The sequence below is a fragment of the Amblyraja radiata genome, chromosome 12 (assembly GCF_010909765.2).
Source record: "Amblyraja radiata isolate CabotCenter1 chromosome 12, sAmbRad1.1.pri, whole genome shotgun sequence".
In the NCBI taxonomy this organism is placed as follows: domain Eukaryota; kingdom Metazoa; phylum Chordata; class Chondrichthyes; order Rajiformes; family Rajidae; genus Amblyraja; species Amblyraja radiata.
In genome coordinates, this window is record NC_045967.1 from 62,294,289 (window position 1) to 62,314,215 (window position 19,927).

Sequence of the window (19,927 nt, forward strand, 5' to 3'; positions counted from 1 at the left end):
TCGTCTTTTGCGGAGCTCTCGTCCAACTATAGCCTCCCAAACTCCCACCTTTTTCGTTTTTTTCCAGATTAGGGATTTTGTGAAGAAGACATTCCCCCATTTCCCAAATCGCCCCCCTGAAACCCTGACCGATACCATCTTAGCTCTAGATCCCAACCGGAAGAAATGCATCTCTGTTTGTATAACTTGTTAGGGTCGGTTATATTGAAACCTCATACCTCATTAAAAGCTGCGTGGGAGGGTGAGCTGAATACGAAACTAACAGACCAGCAATGGGACTCTGTCTTAGATTTGATCCATTCTTCCTCCATATGTGCCCGTCATGGCCTAATCCAATGCAAAGTCCTTCACAAAGTCCACTACACAAATGCAAGATTATCTAGAATTTACCCCGCTGTTAGGGACACCTGCAACAGATGTAATCAATCTCCTGCCAACCATAGCCATATGTTTTGCTCTTGCCCTAAGCTAGCAGCCTTTTGGAGGAGTGCTTTCGACTTGATAAGCAGAGCCTACGGCCAGACTATTCCTCCAAACCCACTGTCAGCCATTTTCGGTACCCCTCCCAACACCAACCTCTCTGTTGAGGTGAAACGGGTCCTAACTTTTACAACCTTGTTAGCCCGGAGACTGACCTTGCTTAACTGGAGGCTCACCTGTCCCCCAACACGCGCCCGCTGGATTAAGGAGGTGCTTTACAATTTAAAGCTTGAGAAACTTAGGTTCTCTCTCAAAGGCTCTACCAAGACATTCCTAGATACATGGAACCCTTTCTTGGAACTTGTTAACTTGCCCCCGGACTCGGAAGAGGACTGAGTGCTCTCCACCATTGTTCTGCTCTACTGCAGCTGCTCTCCCATTAACCCCCCCCCCCCCCCCCCACACTTATTTATTTAATTATTTACTTATTTACTGTTATTAGTGACCCCCCTTTTATCTTTTTTTTTCTTTTAATTTTTTTTCTTTATTTTTTAGTACTTTTTGTTTCGTTTATCTTACCATATTTGTGTGGATGTGTATTATGTGAGTGTTGTTTGTCCCCGTTTGGTTCCGACCTGATTCGGGTGGGTTGAAGGTGGGTAGGGTAAGGGCTTTGAGGATCGCTTACATACTGTTGCACAATTATGCCTTGACTGTCACTGTCTGTTATCATTGTATGTATGCAAATTGCTGTGAAATTCAAATAAAAAGATTTAAATCAGAAAGGTCGAACAGCCTCCTCCTGCACCCATTGTCTATGTTCCTATGTCCCCTATGATCTTAGATGTCCATATTTCGCTTGGGCAACTTAGACCTCAGTGCAATGAACATTGACTTCTCTATCTTCAAGTAACCCTTGCTCTCCCTCTCTCTCCATCCTTTCCCCTTCCCAGTTCTCCTATCAGTCTCCATCAGTTCATAACAAGGGAGTTGAGTATAGGAGCAAAGAGGTCCTTCTGCAGTTGTACAGGGCCCTAATGAGACCAAACCTGGAGTATTGTGTGCAGGTTTAGTGTCGAAATTTGAGGAAGGAAAATAGACAACAGGTGCAGGAGGAGGCCATTTGGCCCTTCGAGCCAGCACCACCATTCAATGTGATCATGGCTGATCATCCCCAATCAGTACCCCGTTCCTGCCTTCTCTGTATATCCCCTGACTATGCTACATTTAAGAGCCTTAATTCTTGCTATTGAGGGAGTGCAGCGTAGGTTCACAAGATTAATTCCCGGGATGGCGGGACTGTCATATGCTGAGAGACTGGAGCAGCTGAACTTGTATACTCTGGAGTTTAGAAGGATGAGAGGGGTTCTTATTGAAGCATATAAGATTATAAAGGGTTTGGACATGCTACAGGCAGGAAACGAGGATAAGAGGTAAGCCATTTAGAACGGAGATGAGGAAACACTTTTTCACACAGAGAGTTGTAAGTCTGTGGAATTCGCTACCACAGAGTGCGGTGGGGGCCGGTTCTCTGGATAGTTTTAAGAGAGAGCTAGATGGGGATTTTAAAGATAGCGGAGTCATTGGATATGGGGAGAAGGCAGGAACGGGGTACGGATTGTGGATTGTGGATGATCAGCCATGATCACATTGAATGGCGGTGCTGGCTAGAAGGGCGGAATGGCCTACTCCTGTACCTTGTCTATTGTCTATTTCCGACTACATTTTATGGGGTCAATGAAAGAGCGTTCAGGTTGCAGCCCTGTTTTCACCAATCTTCCCACCACCAGCACAAGATGCACAAGAAGAACAAGACAGGCACCATTGAGCAGATACAGAGACGTGTGTTCAGCTCTGGCTGATCAACGTATAATTTTGTGCATGGATTAGATAAGCGGAAGACTACATTTTATCTCTGTTTGCTTCTTTGATCACTTCTCCCAGCTAACAATGTTCTTTTCTACATTTGATCCGCATCCCCTTTGTCCCATTTTCACACCTTACACTTCCTTATCTATGGATCTCCCCCACTCCTGACTTCAGTCTGAAGAACGGTCTTGAACCGAAAACTCACCCATTGCTTCTCTCCAGAGAAGCTCCCTGTCCCGCTGAGTTACTCCAGCATTTTGTGTCTATCTTGTTTCCCCCCCCGTGATGTATTCAGTCCATTGCCGGTGACCCCATTGGGCGGCACGGTGGCGCAGGCAGCGGTAGAGTTACTGCCTTACAGCGCTTGCAAAAGAGTAAAGAGTAAAGTCACCCGGCAACAGGTGAGCTCACACACATCTTGAACCTTATTGGATAACGTGCAGCAATCCATCCAAGTACTTGACACGGGGAGAGGGAAAGTCCAGACACACAGCGGACTGGAGTAGCGATCACAGCGGACGTTCACTGACGGAGTCTCCTCCTGAACCGAAGTAGGTAAGGAGCAGAATCGGAGCAGCGGCACTGGAAACTGTTCAAAACACTCAGTGAGACAGGCAGCAGCCGCGGAGAGAATCAGTTATCAGTTTCTGAGTTATCTCTCTCCAGAGATGCTGCCTGTCCCGCTGAGTTACTCCAGCTTTTTGTGTCTATCTCTAAGTTATCAAATGTGAGTGAAGTGTTTCAGCTCGAGGATCCATTGGCTGCCTGGGCTGCTGAACGTTTCCAGCGTTTGATGTGATTTTTATTTCAGATCTCCAGTGCACTTGGTTTGTGTGTGTGTGTGTGTGTGTGTGTGTGTGTGTGTGTGTGTGTGTGCGTGTGTGTGTGGCTAAACCTTGCGTGTCTGAACAGGAAACATATTTTCTTTCTCGGAAATATTTGTTTTCTCGTCTGTAGTTTCCGCTCCGAATTCGCAGTTTATGTGAAACAAATCTCGCAGTTTGAAACGTGTCCAAATTGCACACTTCACGCAAACACACACACACTCACATATCACACTCGCACACTTCACACGCTTCACACAAACACACACTTCACACACTTACACACACACACACACATCGTTTCTTGATCACACCCTCTCCATCACATGAGATAGAGTATCGATCACGGTAGTGATTGTGGGAGATTTCAATTTTCCACACATAGACTGGGAATCACATTCTGTGAATGGGCTGGATGGGTTGGAGTTTGTAAAATATGTCCAGAATAGTTTTTTAAGGAATACATAGAGGTACCTACTGGAGAAGTGGCGGTGCTGGACCTCCTGTTAGGAAATGAGACGGGTCAGGTGGCAGAGGTATGCATTGGGTTACTCCAGCTTTTTGTGTCTATCTCTAAGTTATCAAATGTGAGTGAAGTGTTTCAGCTCGAGGATCCATTGGCTGCCTGGGCTGCTGAACGTTTCCAGCGTTTGATGTGATTTTTATTTCAGATCTCCAGTGCACTTGGTTTTCATTAACGGGATGAATTGAAGTGAGAGTTGGCAAAAGTGTTCACTGGGTTTGATCGACCAGGGCAGCAGGTGTGTGTGTGTGTGTGTGTGTGTGTGTGTGTGTGTGTGTGTGTGTGTGTGTGTGTGTGTGTGTGTGTGTGTGTGTGTGTGTGTGTGTGTGTGTGTGAGTGTGCGTTGTGTGCGTTGTGTGTGTGTGTGTGTGTGTGTGTGTGTGTGTGTGTGTGTGTGTGTGTGTGTGTGTGTGTGTGTGTGTGTGTGTGTGTGTGTGTGTGTGATCTTGCTAAACCTAGCTCGTGTATACAGGAAACACCCTCCCTTTCTCGGAAATATTTGTTTTCTCGGCTGCAGTTTCGTTTCCAATCTGGGGTCGCAGTTTATGTGAAACAGATCTCACAGAAAACGTGTCCACACCCCCCCCCCCCCTCCTCCCACTCCCCCTGATGGATCCAGTCCAGTGCCGGTGACCACAAACACACACCCACACCACACTCTCACATCACACTCGCACACACGCACACTTCACACACACACACACACACACATACCGTGTCCATGCTGTATCTCTAAATAACTATTCTGTGTCAGGTCAAGGGGGTCAGTATCTGCTCCCATCGCCATGAAGTGGAAGACCACACACAGGCCTTGTCTTTGGTTTGTACTGAAGCATTAAGGTGGGAAATGGGGCTCCCACATGTTTGGGGAATCTGGCCGCGTGGATATTTATTGAGGATTTGATCATTAAAGTGTTATGTTTACAAAACCCAATCTGATGAGGGGGATGTTAGATACAGCTCTTGGGGCGAACGGAATCAAGGAATATGTGGAGAAAGCAAGAATAGAGTACTGATTGTGGATGATCAGCCATGATCATATTAAATGGCAGAGCTGGCTCGAAAGGTCGAATGTTGGGTGGTCCCATAACTGTTGCTGAGGTCCAAGCAGCCATCACATCGCTGCAAAGCGGAAAGTCATCCGGCCCTGACGGCTTCACTGTAGAATATTACAAAGCTTTCTCTGCTCTCCTCGCACCAGTCCTGAGAGATATGTATATTGTCGCCTACTGCCCACCTTGTCGTGGGCTACTATCTCCCTAATTCTTAAAAAGGAGAAAGATCCCCTGTTTTGTAGTAGCTATAGACCAATCTCACTCCTGAATGTGGACCTCAAAATCCTCTCTAAAGCCCTTGCGCTCCGTCTTCAACGAGTGATGCCCTCTATTATCTCGTTAGACCAAACAGGGTTCATACCAGGCCGACAGTCTTCCCACAATACTAGGCGTCTCCTTAACATCATCCATTCACCGAGTAGTGAGACCCCGGAGATAGTGGTCTCCCTCGACGCCGAAAAAGCTTTCGACAGGGTCGAGTGGAGGTATCTATATGAGGCGATGGACAGGTTTGGCCTCGGTAACAGTTTTATTCTTTGGGTCAGTCTATTATACTCGTCCCCGGTGGCCTCAGTACAAACAAACGGCACACTGTCGCCCCATTTCCCCCTTCAGAGAGGTACCAGGCAGGGTTGCCCGTTATCACCACTCCTGTTTGCTGTCGCGATAGAACCCTTGGCGGTCTGGTTACGCTCAGAGAAAGGCTTTAAAGGTATTACACGGTTCGACACAACTCATAAAGTCTCATTGTATGCGGATGACCTGCTCCTGTACATCTCGAACCCAGTCAGCTCTCTCCCTGTGATTACGAATATTTTAGAACGGTTTGGCACGTATTCTGGTTATAAACTTAACTACCAAAAGAGTGAGGTATTACCGATTAACTCATTGGCTAAGCATCTCCCTCGCTCTTTAACCTCATTCAAATGGGCAGAGGACGGGTTTCGCTACCTCGGTGTCTTTATCACAACACCCTTATCTGATATGTTCCGCACAAACTTTCTGCCTCTGGTTGAGAAAGCTGAAAGAGATTTTGAACGCTGGTCAGTTTTACTGCTATCCCTCGTGGGCCGGATAAATCTGGTCAAGATGGTCGTCCTACCCAAATTCCTGTATCTTTTCCAGCGCGTCCCTATACTTATCACTAAATCTTTTTTTGATGAATTAGAAAGGACAATATCTAAATTTTTATGGGGTAGCAAACCAGCTAGAATCCGAAAGGCGATACTGCAGTCTCCTAAGAGTGAAGGCGGTTTGGCACTTCCTGACTTTAGGCGATACTATTGGGCAGCTAACTTGCAAAAACTCCTGTATTGGATGAATGATGATTGCGACCACCTACCGAACTGGGTACACATGGAAAAGGCGAGTTCACGTCTCCCGTTGCGGTCTGTCCTATGCTCCCAACTCCCCCTTCCTATAACATCTGTGGGTGCAGGCACAATTGCGTCCCTCTCGCTCAAGATATGGAGTCAACTCAGGAAAAACTTCAGTTTACAAGGCCCTTCCATCTTGACCCCACTGCTTAAAAACCACATCTTTAAACCTTCAAGTACAGACCACGCATTCAAAACCTGGCATAGCAACGGTATCAGTAGTATCAAAAACCTATACAAGGATGGCATCTTTTTGTCTTTTGCGGAGCTCTCGTCCAACTATAGCCTCCCAAACTCCCACCTTTTTCGTTTTTTCCAGATTAGGGATTTTGTGAAGAAGACATTCCCCCATTTCCCAAATCGCCCCCCTGAAACCCTGACCGATACCATCTTAGCTCTAGATCCCAACCGGAAGAAATGCATCTCTGTTTTGTATAACTTGTTAGGGTCGGTTATATTGAAACCTCATACCTCATTAAAAGCTGCGTGGGAGGGTGAGCTGAATACGAAACTAACAGACCAGCAATGGGAATCTGCCTTGGATTTGATCCATTCTTCCTCCATATGTGCTCGTCATGGCCTAATCAAATGCAAAGTCCTTCACAAAGTCCACTACACAAATGCAAGATTATCTAGAATTTACCCCGCTGTTAGGGACACCTGCAACAGATGTAATCAATCTCCTGCCAACCATAGCCATATGTTTTGGTCTTGCTCTAAGCTAGCAGCCTTTTGGAGGAGTGCTTTCGACTTGATAAGCAGAGCCTATGGCCTGACTATTCCTCCAAACCCACTGTCAGCCATTTTCGGTACCCCTCCCAACACCAACCTCTCTGTTGCGGTGAAATGGGTCCTAGCTTTTACAACCTTGTTAGCCCGGAGACTGATCTTGCTTAACTGGAGGCTCACCTGTCCCCCGACACAAGCCCGCTGGATTAAGGAGGTGCTTTACAATTTAAAGCTTGAAAAACTTAGGTTCTCTCTCAAAGGCTCTACCAAGACATTCCTAGATACATGGAACCCTTTCTTGGAACTTGTTAACTTGTCCCCGGACTCGGAAGAGGACTGAGTGCTCTCCACCATTGTTCTGCTCTACTGCAGCTGCTCTCCCCTTAACCCCCCCCCTCCCCACACTTATTTATTTAATTACTTACTTATTTACTGTTATTAGTGACCCCCCTTTTTTCTTTTTTTCTCTTTTAATTTTTTTTCTTTCTTTTTTTTTAGCACTTTTTGTTTCGTTTATCTTACCATATGTGTGTGGATGTGTATGTATGTGAGTGTTGTTTGTCCCCGTTTGGTTCCGACCTGATTCGGGTGGGTTGAAGGTGGGTAAGGGTAAGGGCTTTGAGGGTCGCTTACATACTGTTGCACAATTATGCCTTGACTGTCACTGTCTGTTATCATTGTATGTATGCAAATTGCTGTGAAATTCAAATAAAAAGATTTAAATCAGAAAGGTCGAACAGTCTCCTCCTGCACCCATTGTCTATGTTCCTATGTCCCCTTTGATCTTAGATGTCCATATTTCGCTTGGGCAGCTTAGACCCCAGTGCAATGAACATTGACTTCTCTATCTTCAAGTAACCCTTGCTCTCCCTCTCTCTCCATCCTTTCCCCTTCCCACTTCTCCTATCAGTCTCCATCAGTTCATAACAAGGGGAGTTGAGAATAGGAGCAAAGAGGTCCTTCTGCAGTTGTACGGGGCCCTAATGAGACCAAACCTGTAGTATTGTGTGCAGTTTTAGTGTCGAAATTTGAGGAAGGAGAATAGACAACAGGTGCAGGAGGTGTTGCAAGAAATGTAACACCTGTCCCTTCACCTCCCCCCTCGACTCCATTCAAGGTCCCAAGCAGTCGTTCCAGGTGCGACAAAGGTTCACCTGTATCTCCTCCAACCTCATCTACTGCATCCGCTGCTCTAGATGTCAGCTGATTTACATCGGTGAGACCAAGCGTAGGTTGGGCGACCGTTTCGCCGAACACCTCCGCTCAGTCCGCAATAACCTACCTGACCTCCCGGTGGCTCAGCACTTCAACTCCCCCTCCCATTCCCAATCCGACCTCTCTGTCCTGGGTCTCCTCCATTGCCAGAGTGAGCAACAGCGGAAATTGGAGGAACAGCACCTCATATTCCGTCTGGGGTCCTTGCGTCCTTATGGCATCAACATTGAATTCTCCCAATTTGGCTAGCCCGTGCTGTCTCCTCCCCTTCCTTCACCCTCTAGCTGTCTCCTCCCACCCCCCCATCCGCCCGCCCTCGGGCTCCTCCTCCTCCTCCCCCTTTTCCTTCTTTCTTTCCCCACCCCCCATCAGTCTGAAGAAGGGTTTCTCTGGATAGTTTTAAGAGAGAGCTAGATGGGGATTTTAAAGATAGCGGAGTCATTGGATATGGGGAGAAGGCAGGAACGGGGTACGGATTGTGGATTGTGGATGATCAGCCATGATCACATTGAATAATAGTAATAATAATAACTTTATTTATAAAGCACTTTAAACAACTGCAGTTGCCACAAAGTGCTGTACATGAGAACTCATGAACAAAAAGCTTTTACATACAATTAAAAACCATTAAAAACCGTAAAACGAAGGACTATAAAAAACACACTAAAAATTAAAATTGAAAGGCGGTGCTGGCTAGAAGGGCGGAATGGCCTACTCCTGTACCTATTGTCTATTGTCTATTTCCGACTACTGTTTATGGGGCCAATGAAAGAGCGTTCAGGTTGCAGCCCTGTTTTCACCAATCTTCCCACCACCAGCACAAGATGCACAAGAAGAACAAGACAGGCACCATTGTGCAGATACAGAGAAGTGTGTTCAGCTCTGGCTGATCAACGTATAATCTTGTGCATGGATTAGATAAGTGGAAGACTACATTTTATCTCTGTTTGCTTCTTTGATCACTTCTCCCAGCTAACAATGTTATTTTCTACATTTGATCATAATCCCCTTTGTCCCATTTTCACACCTTACACTTCCTTATCTATGTATCTCCCCCACTCCTGACTTCAGTCTGAAGAACGGTCTTGAACCGAAAACTCACCCATTGCTTCTCTCCAGAGATGCTGCCTGTCCCGCTGAGTTACTCCAGCATTTTGTGTCTATCTTGTTTCCCCCCCCGTGATGTATTCAGTCCATTGCCGCTGATCCCAATGGGCGGCACGGTGGCGCAGCCTTACAGCGCTTGCAAAAGAGTAAAGAGTAAAGAGTAAAGTCACCCGGCAACAAGTGAGCTCACACACATCTTGAACCTTATTGGATAACGTGCAGCAACCCATCCAAGTACTTGACACGGGGAGAGGGAAAGACCAGACACACAGCGGACTGGAGTAGCGATCACAGCGGACGTTCACTGACGGAGTCTCCTCCTGAACCGAAGTAGGTAAGGAGCAGAATCGGAGCAGCGGCACTGGAAACTGTTCAAAACACTCAATGAGACAGGCAGCAGCCGCGGAGAGAATCAGTTATCAGTTTCTGAGTTATCTCTCTCCAGAGATGCTGCCTGTCCCGCTGAGTTACTCCAGCTTTTTGTGTCTATCTCTAAGTTATCAAATGTGAGTGAAGTGTTTCAGCTCGAGGATCCATTGGCTGCCTGGGCTGCTGAACGTTTCCAGCGTTTGATGTGATTTTTATTTCATATCTCCAGTGCACTTGGTTTTCATTAACGGGATGAATTGAAGTGAGAGTTGGCAAAAGTGTTCACTGGGTTTGATCGACCAGGGCAGCAGTTGTGTGTGTGTGTGTGTGTGTGTGTGTGTGTGTGTGTGTGTGTGTGTGTGTGTGTGTGTGTGTGTGTGTGTGTGTGTGTGTGTGTGTGTGTGTGTGTGTGTGTGTGTGTGTGTGTGTGTGTGTGTGTGTGTGGTCAACGACAGAGGATGGGGGGAGCGAAGGTGAGAGGAATGTTTGTTGGTTAATTTTAAAGTCTAATTCCTTTATTCTGCAGATGCAACTTGTTCCTGAGAATCACTGGGAGATTCAAAGCAAGTTACTGTCACAGGGTTTTATCCCAACACAACTAGAGAGCAGTCCTGAACTACTAACTACCTCTCCCGGGGCCCTCTGACTATCTTTGATCAGACTTTACTGGCTTTACCTTGCACTAGACGTTATTCCTTTATCGTATATTTGTACATTGTAAATGGTTCAATTACAATAATGGATTGTCTTCCCGCTGACTGGATAGCCACACAACAAAAGCTTTTCACTGTACCTCGCTACACGTGATAATAAACTAAATTGAACTGAACTGAATTAAGCTGGAAAGAGCGCAGAGAAGATTTACGGGAATGTTTCTAAGTCTCGAAGGCTTGAGCTCTAGCGAGAGGTTGGGCAGACTAAGACTTTATTCCTTGGAGCGCAGGAGGATGAGGGGTGATCTGAAAGATGCGTATAACATCATGAGGGAAATTGAGGGTGAATCCACAGTCTCTTACCCGTGGTAGAGGCTTAGGGTTAAAGTGAGGGAGGAAAGATTCCATTGGAGCGTGAGGGTAAGAGGGTAATTTACACCTCTGCTACAGAAAGAACCACCAGCAACCTCTCTGCTTTCCTCTAGGAGAACACACACAACTGAAGACAAGGAGGAGTCCCGGTGCCCAGACCTCTCCCCCCCGGGCAGTGCTGGGACCACTGGATCATCACACAGGCGAGACAAGGACAGACAGAGAAGGAGAATGGAAAATGCCAGCTCCAGGTATGTCCGGATATATCACACAATGTTACTTCTCCACCTCTCCTCCCTCACCTCAAGCACAGCGCTGGAGTAACTCAGCGGGTCAGGCAGCATCTCTGGGGTACAGGTGGCGTTTCGGGTCGGGACCCTTCTTCACTCTGATTGTGATTGGAGGGAGGCGACTGGATGAGGATTGGGGGCAGGACTAAGTCAGGTAAGTGATAGGTTGATAGATGTTGGGGGAGGGGGGAGGGGGTGATGATTGAAGGAAGGCCAGTGATGAAAAGACTGAGAAAGGTAAATCATGTCTGACGAATCTTATAGAATTTTTCGAGGATGTAACTAGTAGCGTGGATAGGGGAGAACCAGTGGATGTGGTGTATCTGGACTTCCAGAAGGCTTTCGACAAGGTCCCACATAAGAGATTAGTTTACAAACTTAAAGCACACGGCATTGGGGGTTCAGTATTGATGTGGATAGAGGACTGGCTGGCAAACAGGAAGCAAAGTGTAGGAGTAAACGGGTCCTTTTCACAATGGCAGGCAGTGACTAGTGGGGTACCGCAAGGCTCAGTGCTGGGACCCCAGCTATTTACAATATATATTAATGATCTGGATGAGGGAATTGAAGGCAATATCTCCAAGTTTGCGGATGACACTAAGATGGGTGGCAGTGTTAGCTGTGAGGAGGATGCTAGGAGACTGCAAGGTGACTTGGATAGGCTGGGTGAGTGGGCAAATGTTTGGCAGATGCAGTATAATGTGGATAAATGTGAGGTTATCCATTTTGGTGGCAAAAACAGGAAAGCAGACTATTATCTAAATGGTGGCCGACTAGGAAAAGGGGAGATGCAGCGAGACCTGGGTGTCATGGTACACCAGTCATTGAAATTGGGCATGCAGGTGCAGCAGGCAGTGAAGAAAGCGAATGGTATGTTAGCTTTCATAGCAAAAGGATTTGAGTATAGGAGCAGGGAAGTTCTACTGCAGTTGTACAGGGTCTTGGTGAGACCACACCTGGAGTATTGCATACAGTTTTGGTCTCCAAATCTGAGGAAGGACATTATTGCCATAGAGGGAGTGCAGAGAAGGTTCACCAGACTGATTCCTGGGATGTCAGGACTGTCTTATGAAGAAAGACTGGATAGACTTGGTTTATACTCTCTAGAATTTAGGAGATTGAGAGGGGATCTTATAGAAACTTACAAAATTCTTAAGGGGTTGGACAGGCTAGATGCAGGAAGATTGCTCCCGATGTTGGGGAAGTCCAGGACAAGGGGTCACAGCTTAAGGATAAGGGGGAAATCCTTTAAAACCGAGATGAGAAGAACTTTTTTCACACAGAGTGGTGAATCTCTGGAACTCCCTGCCACAGAGGGTAGTCGAGGCCAGTTCATTGGCTATATTTAAGAGGGAGTTAGATGTGGCCCTTGTGGCTAAGGGGATCAGAGGGTATGGAGAGAAGGCAGGTACGGGATACTGAGTTGGATGATCAGCCATGATCATATTGAATGGCGGTGCAGGCTCGAAGGGCCGAATGGCCTACTCCTGCACCTAATTTCTATGTTTCTATGTTTCTATAAGGAGAACTCGCGGGATAGATGGGCCGAATGGCCTAATTCCGCTCCTATGCCAAGAGAAGAGACGTGAAATGGGAAGCTGGAGGAATGGATATAGGTGATGGGGGAAAGGGCGGGATTGTGGGATAAATGGTGTGTATCCAGGTGGAACAATGGGAAGAGAAGAGGGAAAGGGAGAGAAGGTGCTTGTCCTTTATTTCAGTTGGTTTCATTTCAACTGGAAACTTTCACCGAACATGTTTCCTTTCAGCCAACAGGCAGCTCTGTCTGAGACCCCCTCATACTTCACACAGGAAGAGCTCAACAAAGTGAATTCTGAGTTCGAAACGGGAGGTGTGGAAAATGTACAACCTCTGCTGGAGAAGAAGGTGAAAGAACTGGACAACACCGAACTGAACATCGCCGTGACGGGAGACACGGGTGCAGGAAAATCCACCTTCATCAACGCCATGAGAGGGCTTCGTAGCGAAGATGAGGGAGCGGCTGCGGTTGGGACCACGGAAACTACAATGGAGCCAACCGGATACACACATCCCACTCTGCCCAATGTCCGCTACTGGGACCTGCCGGGGATCGGATCTACACGATTCACTGCGAGTTCTTACCTGAAGGAAATGCAATTTAAAAAATACGATTTCTTCATCATAGTGTCAGCTGGTCGATTCACAGAGAATGATGCAAATCTTGCCAAGGAGATTAAGCGGCTGGGGAAGGAGTTCTATTTTGTCCGCTCTAAGATTGACGCTGACCTTTATTCAATGCGGAAGGAACGGGGGGAATTTGATGAAGATGCAGAAATGGAAAAGATCCGGAGTGCCTGTGTCAGTCAGTTGGGAAAGGCTGGGATCCCTGATCCCACCGTGTTCCTGATATCCAGTTTCAAGAAGAATATGTATGATTTCTCTCGGTTAATGAAAACACTTGGAGATGATTTACCAAATATAAAGGAATCTGTCTTTATCCTGGCCCTTCCCATCTTCAGTAACGAGATTATCCATAAGAAAGGTGAGGTGTTGAAGGGACGTATCTGGATGTTGGCGATCCTCGCAGGGGGAGCGGGAGGGATCCCTATCACGGGTCTCTCTATCGCCTGCAACATTGGGATATTGATTGGAGCGATAATCTTTTTCCGTGAATGCCTGTGTCTGGATGATGCTGCTCGCAGCAGATTGGCCGAGAGAAAAGGCAAGTCCATGGAAGAGTTGGATGCGGCAGCACCATCACCCCTGTTGGGAAAAATAACTGTAGACGTAATAATATGGCTGTGTAAAGCCTTTGTTGGTGTTTCAGCCTTTGCAGCCGTTGTTTGCTATTTCCCATTCGTCGGTTACCTTTTTGCAGCCGGGTCAACATTTCTGGTGGCCTACAAGGTACTGAATAAAGCGCTGACGCTTCTGATGGAGATCTCAGAGAAGGTGCACGATTTTGCCAAAGGCGCCGCGTAGCCGCTCTGCACCAATATCCATCCCGTCAGTTCACGTCGCGCTGGGCTTCACACTTTGAAAAAAGCTAACGCCCAATCGTGCGCTAATTCTACTCGAACTGATTGCTGTTTGCTTGGATGTATCTGTAAATCCGCCTTTTGCGATATCTTGCTAAAACTGTTGCTAAATTTTGCTAAGTCTCCCATTTGCTAAATACAATACCTTCCCCTCCCATTCCCACACTGACCTTTCTGTCCTCGACCTCCTCTACTGCCAGAGTGAGGCCTCGTACAAATTGGGGGAACAGCATCTCATATTTTGCTTGGGAAGCTCACAAATCCGCGGTACGAATATTAATTAGTCCAATTAATAGACCCCTTGCTTTCCCTCTCCTCCCCCCTTCTGGTTTTCGGACTGGTTTCACTGTCCTCCCGAATGAATTTTACTGATGGAATGCCTCCTTGTCACCTTCCCCTCGGCTAACAATGATCCATTCTACATTTGCCTTTGAGCAGCATCCCCTTTGATCTCTCATTTTCACACATTACCCTTCCATATCTCTGTCTCCCTCTCCCTTAACTATCACTGCAGAGGGTCTCGACCTGAAACGTCACCCATTCCTTCTTTCTGAGATGCTGCCTGTCCCTCTGAGTTACTCCAGCATTTTGTGCCTATCTTCATGTTCTCCTGAGATGCTGCCTGGTCAACTGAGTTCCTCTAACACTTTAAAAAAAAACTGTAAACCAGCATCTGCAGTTCCCTGTTCCTGCTGTTTGCTGCAATCATTTTTGGAAATATTCCACATCCATTTTGAAATTTCTGACACAGTCGTACATTACTGAGGGAGTGGCATATTTCAGTTGGGCAGTTTACAACCCAGCGGAATGAATATTGATTTCTCTAACTTCAAGTAACACTTGCATCCCCTCTCTCTCCGTCCCCCCCCCTCCCCCCACCACCCTCGTCATCATACTAGTCTCACTATCGTCCTGTTGAGTACCACAGTCTGTATAACTCGTTACCACCTTCCCCATAGCCAACAATGCACCATTGTGGGCTCTATCTGTCCTTCATCATCGCGCCTTGTTTTGATTTGTCATTTTACATATATTTCATCCATTTGTTCTCTGTACCATTCCACATCTCTCGTTTCCCTCTCCCCTGACTCTCAATCCGAAGAATGGTGTCGGTCCGAAATGTCACCTATGCCTTTTCTCCAGAGATGCTGCCTGTCCTGCTGAGTTACTGCAGCGTTTTGTGTCTGTCCGTGATTCTACCAGCCAGTTTGTGTCCCTCAGAACTACCCGACAAGCAACAATAAACCAGTCCTCATTCAGCAGCAACACACTCCAATGCATCTACTTTGGTGTCATTGTGAACTGGAAAGTCAGCGCCTTCATTAGATTGTGCCTGGCAGCGAGTGTCTGGGAAGAACGTTTCTCTCCAGGACGGGAAACTTCCAGTGTGGGGAAAGTGGGAACGTGTCTGAGAACCTGCCACTTGTCTTATTCCCAGTAATCTTCACCAAGGTGAAGGAGCGGTGATACATCTGCAAGAAGACCAACTCTCTGTGAGGGAACTGGGACCATGTCTATCATCTACAGCTCCAGACAAAGAGATATGGAGAATGTTTAGAACTGATGAGAATGACCCGCCTGAAATACATCCCAGTGGAATGTGGGCGGCACAGTGGCGCAGCGGGTAGAGTTGCTGCCTCACAGCGCCAGAGACACGGGTTCAATCCTGACTACGGGTGCTGTCTGTTTATGCATGGGCTTCCACCGGGTGCGACGGTTTCCTCCCACACTCCAAAGACATACAGGTGTGTGTGTTAATTGGCTTCTGTCAGCATTGTAAATTGACCCTAGTGTGTAGGATAGTGCTAGTGTACGGGATGATCGATGGGCCACGTGTAATCAGTGGGCCGAAGGGCCTGTTTCCGCGCTGTATCTCTAAACTAAACTAAACTGTAACCATGACTGTTTTGGTATTATTTTGCATTCTGTTATTATATGAAAACGTTGTTTCTAATGTAACCGACAATTACTATTGTAGCTTTGATCATACAGCTCGTTGATTGAACAGGAAACGCTGATGGTAAAATAAGCCACATTGGGGGGTTTAATATGTACTTGTGTAGTAATGTGGACCCTGTTCCCTTCAACTGATTTGTTGATGGGGAATGTGTGTAATCAGATTAGTCTCGCACAGCAACAGGTGACTCTTTGACATATGTAATACTGTTGCTGTTGATGGGTCAACACATGTGAACTGTTTAGACAAGTAGAATTGTATCTATTGTTAATTAACAAGCTTGCTTCAGTACAAATATACACAATAAAAGTTCTATATAAAGCCTAACTCTTAGTATTCGTCCGTTAATTAAAATGACTGCAGCTGATCCGTGTTAGTGAAACTTGTGAGATCCGGTTGTGTTTCAACATGCTGAATATAGAGACAGATATTTCCCCTGGAGGAACGGGTTACATATCACTGCCAGGTCGTGCGGCACTGTGGTCAACCCAGTTCTATAACCCGGGCATTGATGTTGAAAATGGGGCAGCACAGTGGCGCAGCGGGTAGAGCTGCTGATTCACGGCGCGGGTGAAACAAGTTCCATCCTGACATCGGTTCTTGTCCGTGTGGAGTTAGCACAGTCTCCCTGTGACCGTGTGGGTTCCCTCTGGGTGTTCCGGTCTCCTCCCACATCCCAAAGACATGCGTGCTTGTAGGTTGATTGGTCTCTGTAAATTACCCCTAGTACATAGAGAGTGGGCGAGAAAGTGGGATAACTTAGTCAAGTCAAGAGAGTTTATTGTCATGTGTCCCAGATAGGACAATGACATTCTTGTATTGCTGCAGCACAACAGAATATTGTAGTCATAAATACAGATCAGATCAGTGTGTCCATATACCATAGAATATCTATATTACTAAAAGTCTGATCTTGACCGCTTTTGGCTCGCTGTGCTGCGATTTCCGAGAGAATGGAGCCACCTACAGCCGTCATTTTTGGCCACCTCACTCAGAGCCCCCTTCCGCCTTCCTGGACTGGAGGATTTTTTCCAGCGATGAAAAATCAGAGAGATAGTAATGTTTTTTTTTAAATTGCCATTCTCTCTGCTGCCCCTGCTGGTGGGAGGGGGCAGGGACCATAATACCAGGAAGTGGTGTGCCTCACTCAGTCTCTGCAAGATGGAGGAAGCCAGAGGGTCACGTGTCTCTGAGCTCTGAATAACACTGAACACATGTCTACTCAACTGTGAGTTCCCTTAATGTGGTTTGAAAATGAAAATATGGTTGGTTTGAAGTAAACAGGCACTGCATGCAAATGATTGTTTGGGGGGTTTGGGTTGAAGTGAAAAGGCACTGCATGCAAATGGTTGTTTGGGGGGTTGGGGTTGAAGTGAAAAGGCACTGCATTTGAATGTGGTGTTGATGCACCCTGCATGAAATGGTATGAAACTGCATTTGAATTTGGTGGCCTTGCACCCTCCTTGAAATGCAATGAAACTGCACCTGAATTTGGTGGCCTTGCACCCTGCTTGAAGTGGTATGAAACTGCACTTGAATATTGTGGCCTTGCACCCTGCTTGAAATGGAATTTCAAGGAATAGCCGTGAGTCAACTGCCAGCCCACCAGCTGTGAGTGAGCTGCCAGCACTCCAGGCTTGAGGGACTGAGCTGCCACCCCAAGAATCCATTTGGCCCACAATGTCCATACTAGCCCTCTGGAGACCAGTAGTACATGTACCCAACAACACCCATACCAGCGCTCCAGAAATCCCCCCCACCCCACTGGCCACCAATATTGAAATTGGTGGGGAGGTGGAATATTACATTGGGGGACCAACCCTCCCGTGTGAACATGGGACCCAACGGGTCCCACTTAGTCTAGTATATATATACACACATCAATTATCAGATGAAGTACAATAGGCTGATATAGTTCAGAGTTTGTTTGAAGTTGTGTTTAATAGTCTAATGGCTGTGGAGAAGAAGCTGTTCCTGAACCTGGATGTTGCAGATTTCAGGCTCCTGTACCTTCTACTTGATGGCAGTGGAGAGATGAGTGTGTGGCCAGGATGGTGTGTGTCCTTGATGATGCTGGCAGCCTTTTTGAGGCAACGACTGTGCTAGATCCCTTGGATGGTAGGGAGGTCAGAGCCGATGATGGACTGGATGATGGACTGATGAGGAGCAGTGGTTACAACTTTTTGCAGTCTTTTCTGCTCTTGGACGCTCAGGTTGCCGAACCAAGCCACGATGCAACTGGTCACCATGCTCTCTACTGTGCACCTGTAGAGGTTCGAGAGGGTCTTCCTTGACATACCGACTCTGCATAATCTTCTCAGGAAGTAGAGGCGCTGATGAGCTTTCTTTATGATTGTGTCAGTGTTCTGGGACCTGGAGAGATCTTCGGAAATTTGCACACCCTGGAATTTCTTGACCTTTTCCACCATCGTCCCGTTGATATAAGCGGGACTATGGGTCCCCATCCTACCCCTTCCAAAGTCCACAATCAGTTCCTTGGTTTTGCTAGTGTTGAGGGCCAGGTTATTGTGCTGGCACCATTTTGGTCAATCAGTCGATCTCACTTCTATACTCTGACTCGTCCCCATCAGTGATTCGTCCCACAACAGCAGTGTCATCGGAGACTTCATGATGGAGTTCGTACTATGAACGGCTACGCAGTCATGAGTATAGAGTGAGTACAGCAGGAGGCTGAGCACGCAGCCTTGAGGTGCTCCCGTGCTCATTGTTATTGAGGATGACACATTTTCACCAATATGGACAGACTGTGGTCTGTGAATGAGGAAGTCGAGGATCCAAATGAGGACACAACTTAGAACTAGTGTGAAGGTGAGATCGATGGTCGCCCTCGACTAGTTGGGCCGAATGGCCTGTTTCCATGCTGTATCTCTAAATAACTATTCTGTGTCATCTCAAGGGGGTCAGTATCTGCTGCCATAGCCATGAAGTGGAAGACCACACACAGGCCTTGTCTTTGGTTTGTGTCATTGATAACTATGAACTGAATCAGCATGTAACGGAGCCCACACACAACAAAGGTCACACTCTGGACTTAGTCATGTCCAAGGGTGTTAGCATTTCTAAGGTTGTTGTGATTGATGCTGCCCTCTCTGATCATTCCTGTGTTTTCTTTGAGAGTGCTATCTCTGTGCAGACTAATGTTCAAAGAAAAGTAATCACAAAACGGGACATAACAGAAAACACCTGTGGAACATTTATTCAGGCTTTCTCCTCCACGCCCACTCTCCCTTGGGTCTCAGTAAATGAGCTTGTTGATAATTTCAATGTGAAAATTACAAATATTATTGATGCCATTGCACCCACTAAGGTGAAAGTGGTCCCTAGCAAAAAGATGTCTCCATGAAGAAACGTCACGTTGGTAAAAATTGAAAAAAGAGAGTCGGAAAGCTGAACGTAGGTGGCGGAAAACAAATCTCCAGGTTCACTATTACATTTATAAAGAAAGACTTCGAATCTACAACTTGGAACTGAGAAATGCAAGGCAATCCTTCTTCTCTGACATCATTGCCAAAAACAATAATAATGCACGGGCCTTGTTTACTACTGTCGACAGGCTAACAAACCCTCCTGTGTCAGTAGCCCCTGAACTGCTTTCCACAAGGGCCTGTAATGAATTTGCCTCCTTCTTCACCGACACAATTCAGAAAATGAGGCAAGCAGTCAGTGCCTCCACATCAGGTGCAGGACATGTGTTGTCCATGTGTCCACTTATAATCAATTCAAATACCATGACACAATTTTATGTTATTAACCATAAAACCTTGGAGGATATTATACAACATTTGAAATCCTCCTCCTGCTGCCTCGATATTCTACCAACAGGCCTTTTCAAAGGTGTATCAAACTGCATGACCTCAGACCTTCTACAGATTGTAAACACGTCCCTTCTCTCAGGTTTTTTCCCACAGGCCCTGAAAACTGCTGTTATCAAGCCTCTCTTAAAAAAGAACAACTTAGACACTTCACTACTGAACAATTATAGACCAATATCAAACCTCCCATTTCTCAGTAAAATCATTGAAAAAGCTGTTTTTAAGCAGCTGAACAATTTCATGTTAATGAACAGCTGTTTTGATGTCTTCCAGTCAGGATTTAGACCACACCACAGCACCGAGACGGCTCTTGTT

At 46.5% G+C, this 19,927-nt stretch overlaps 1 protein-coding gene and 1 long non-coding RNA gene across 3 annotated transcripts; one reads left to right on the forward strand and one right to left on the reverse strand.

The window, feature by feature from the left end:
* The first annotated feature begins 9,349 nt into the window (after positions 1-9,349).
* On the forward strand, positions 9,350-14,331 carry LOC116979285 (interferon-inducible GTPase 5-like). 2 transcript variants are annotated; one of them, XM_033030896.1, is made up of 3 exons: positions 9,350-9,452; positions 10,626-10,763; positions 12,572-14,331. In XM_033030896.1, the coding sequence occupies exons 2-3, from the start codon at positions 10,744-10,746 to the stop codon at positions 13,764-13,766; spliced, it is 1,215 nt and encodes a 404-aa protein (XP_032886787.1). In that variant the 5' UTR covers positions 9,350-9,452; positions 10,626-10,743; the 3' UTR covers positions 13,767-14,331. The 2 variants fall into 2 exon arrangements, with proteins under 2 accessions (XP_032886787.1, XP_032886788.1); XM_033030897.1 differs by having other exon boundaries at positions 9,386-9,448.
* On the reverse strand, positions 13,260-18,608 carry LOC116979287. Its single transcript, XR_004413673.1, has 3 exons — positions 18,599-18,608; positions 18,079-18,081; positions 13,260-13,297 (listed from the first exon to the last, which is right to left on the reverse strand). It is a non-coding gene; the product is annotated as an uncharacterized LOC116979287 (long non-coding RNA).
* Between the last annotated feature and the right edge of the window lie 1,319 nt (positions 18,609-19,927).

Coding starts and splice junctions, on each gene's coding strand:
- LOC116979285 (XM_033030896.1), top strand. CDS start 10,744: ATGGAAAATGCCAGCTCCAG. Junction 10,764..12,571: donor ATGGAAAATGCCAGCTCCAG/GTATGTCCGGAT, acceptor GTTTCCTTTCAG/CCAACAGGCAGCTCTGTCTG.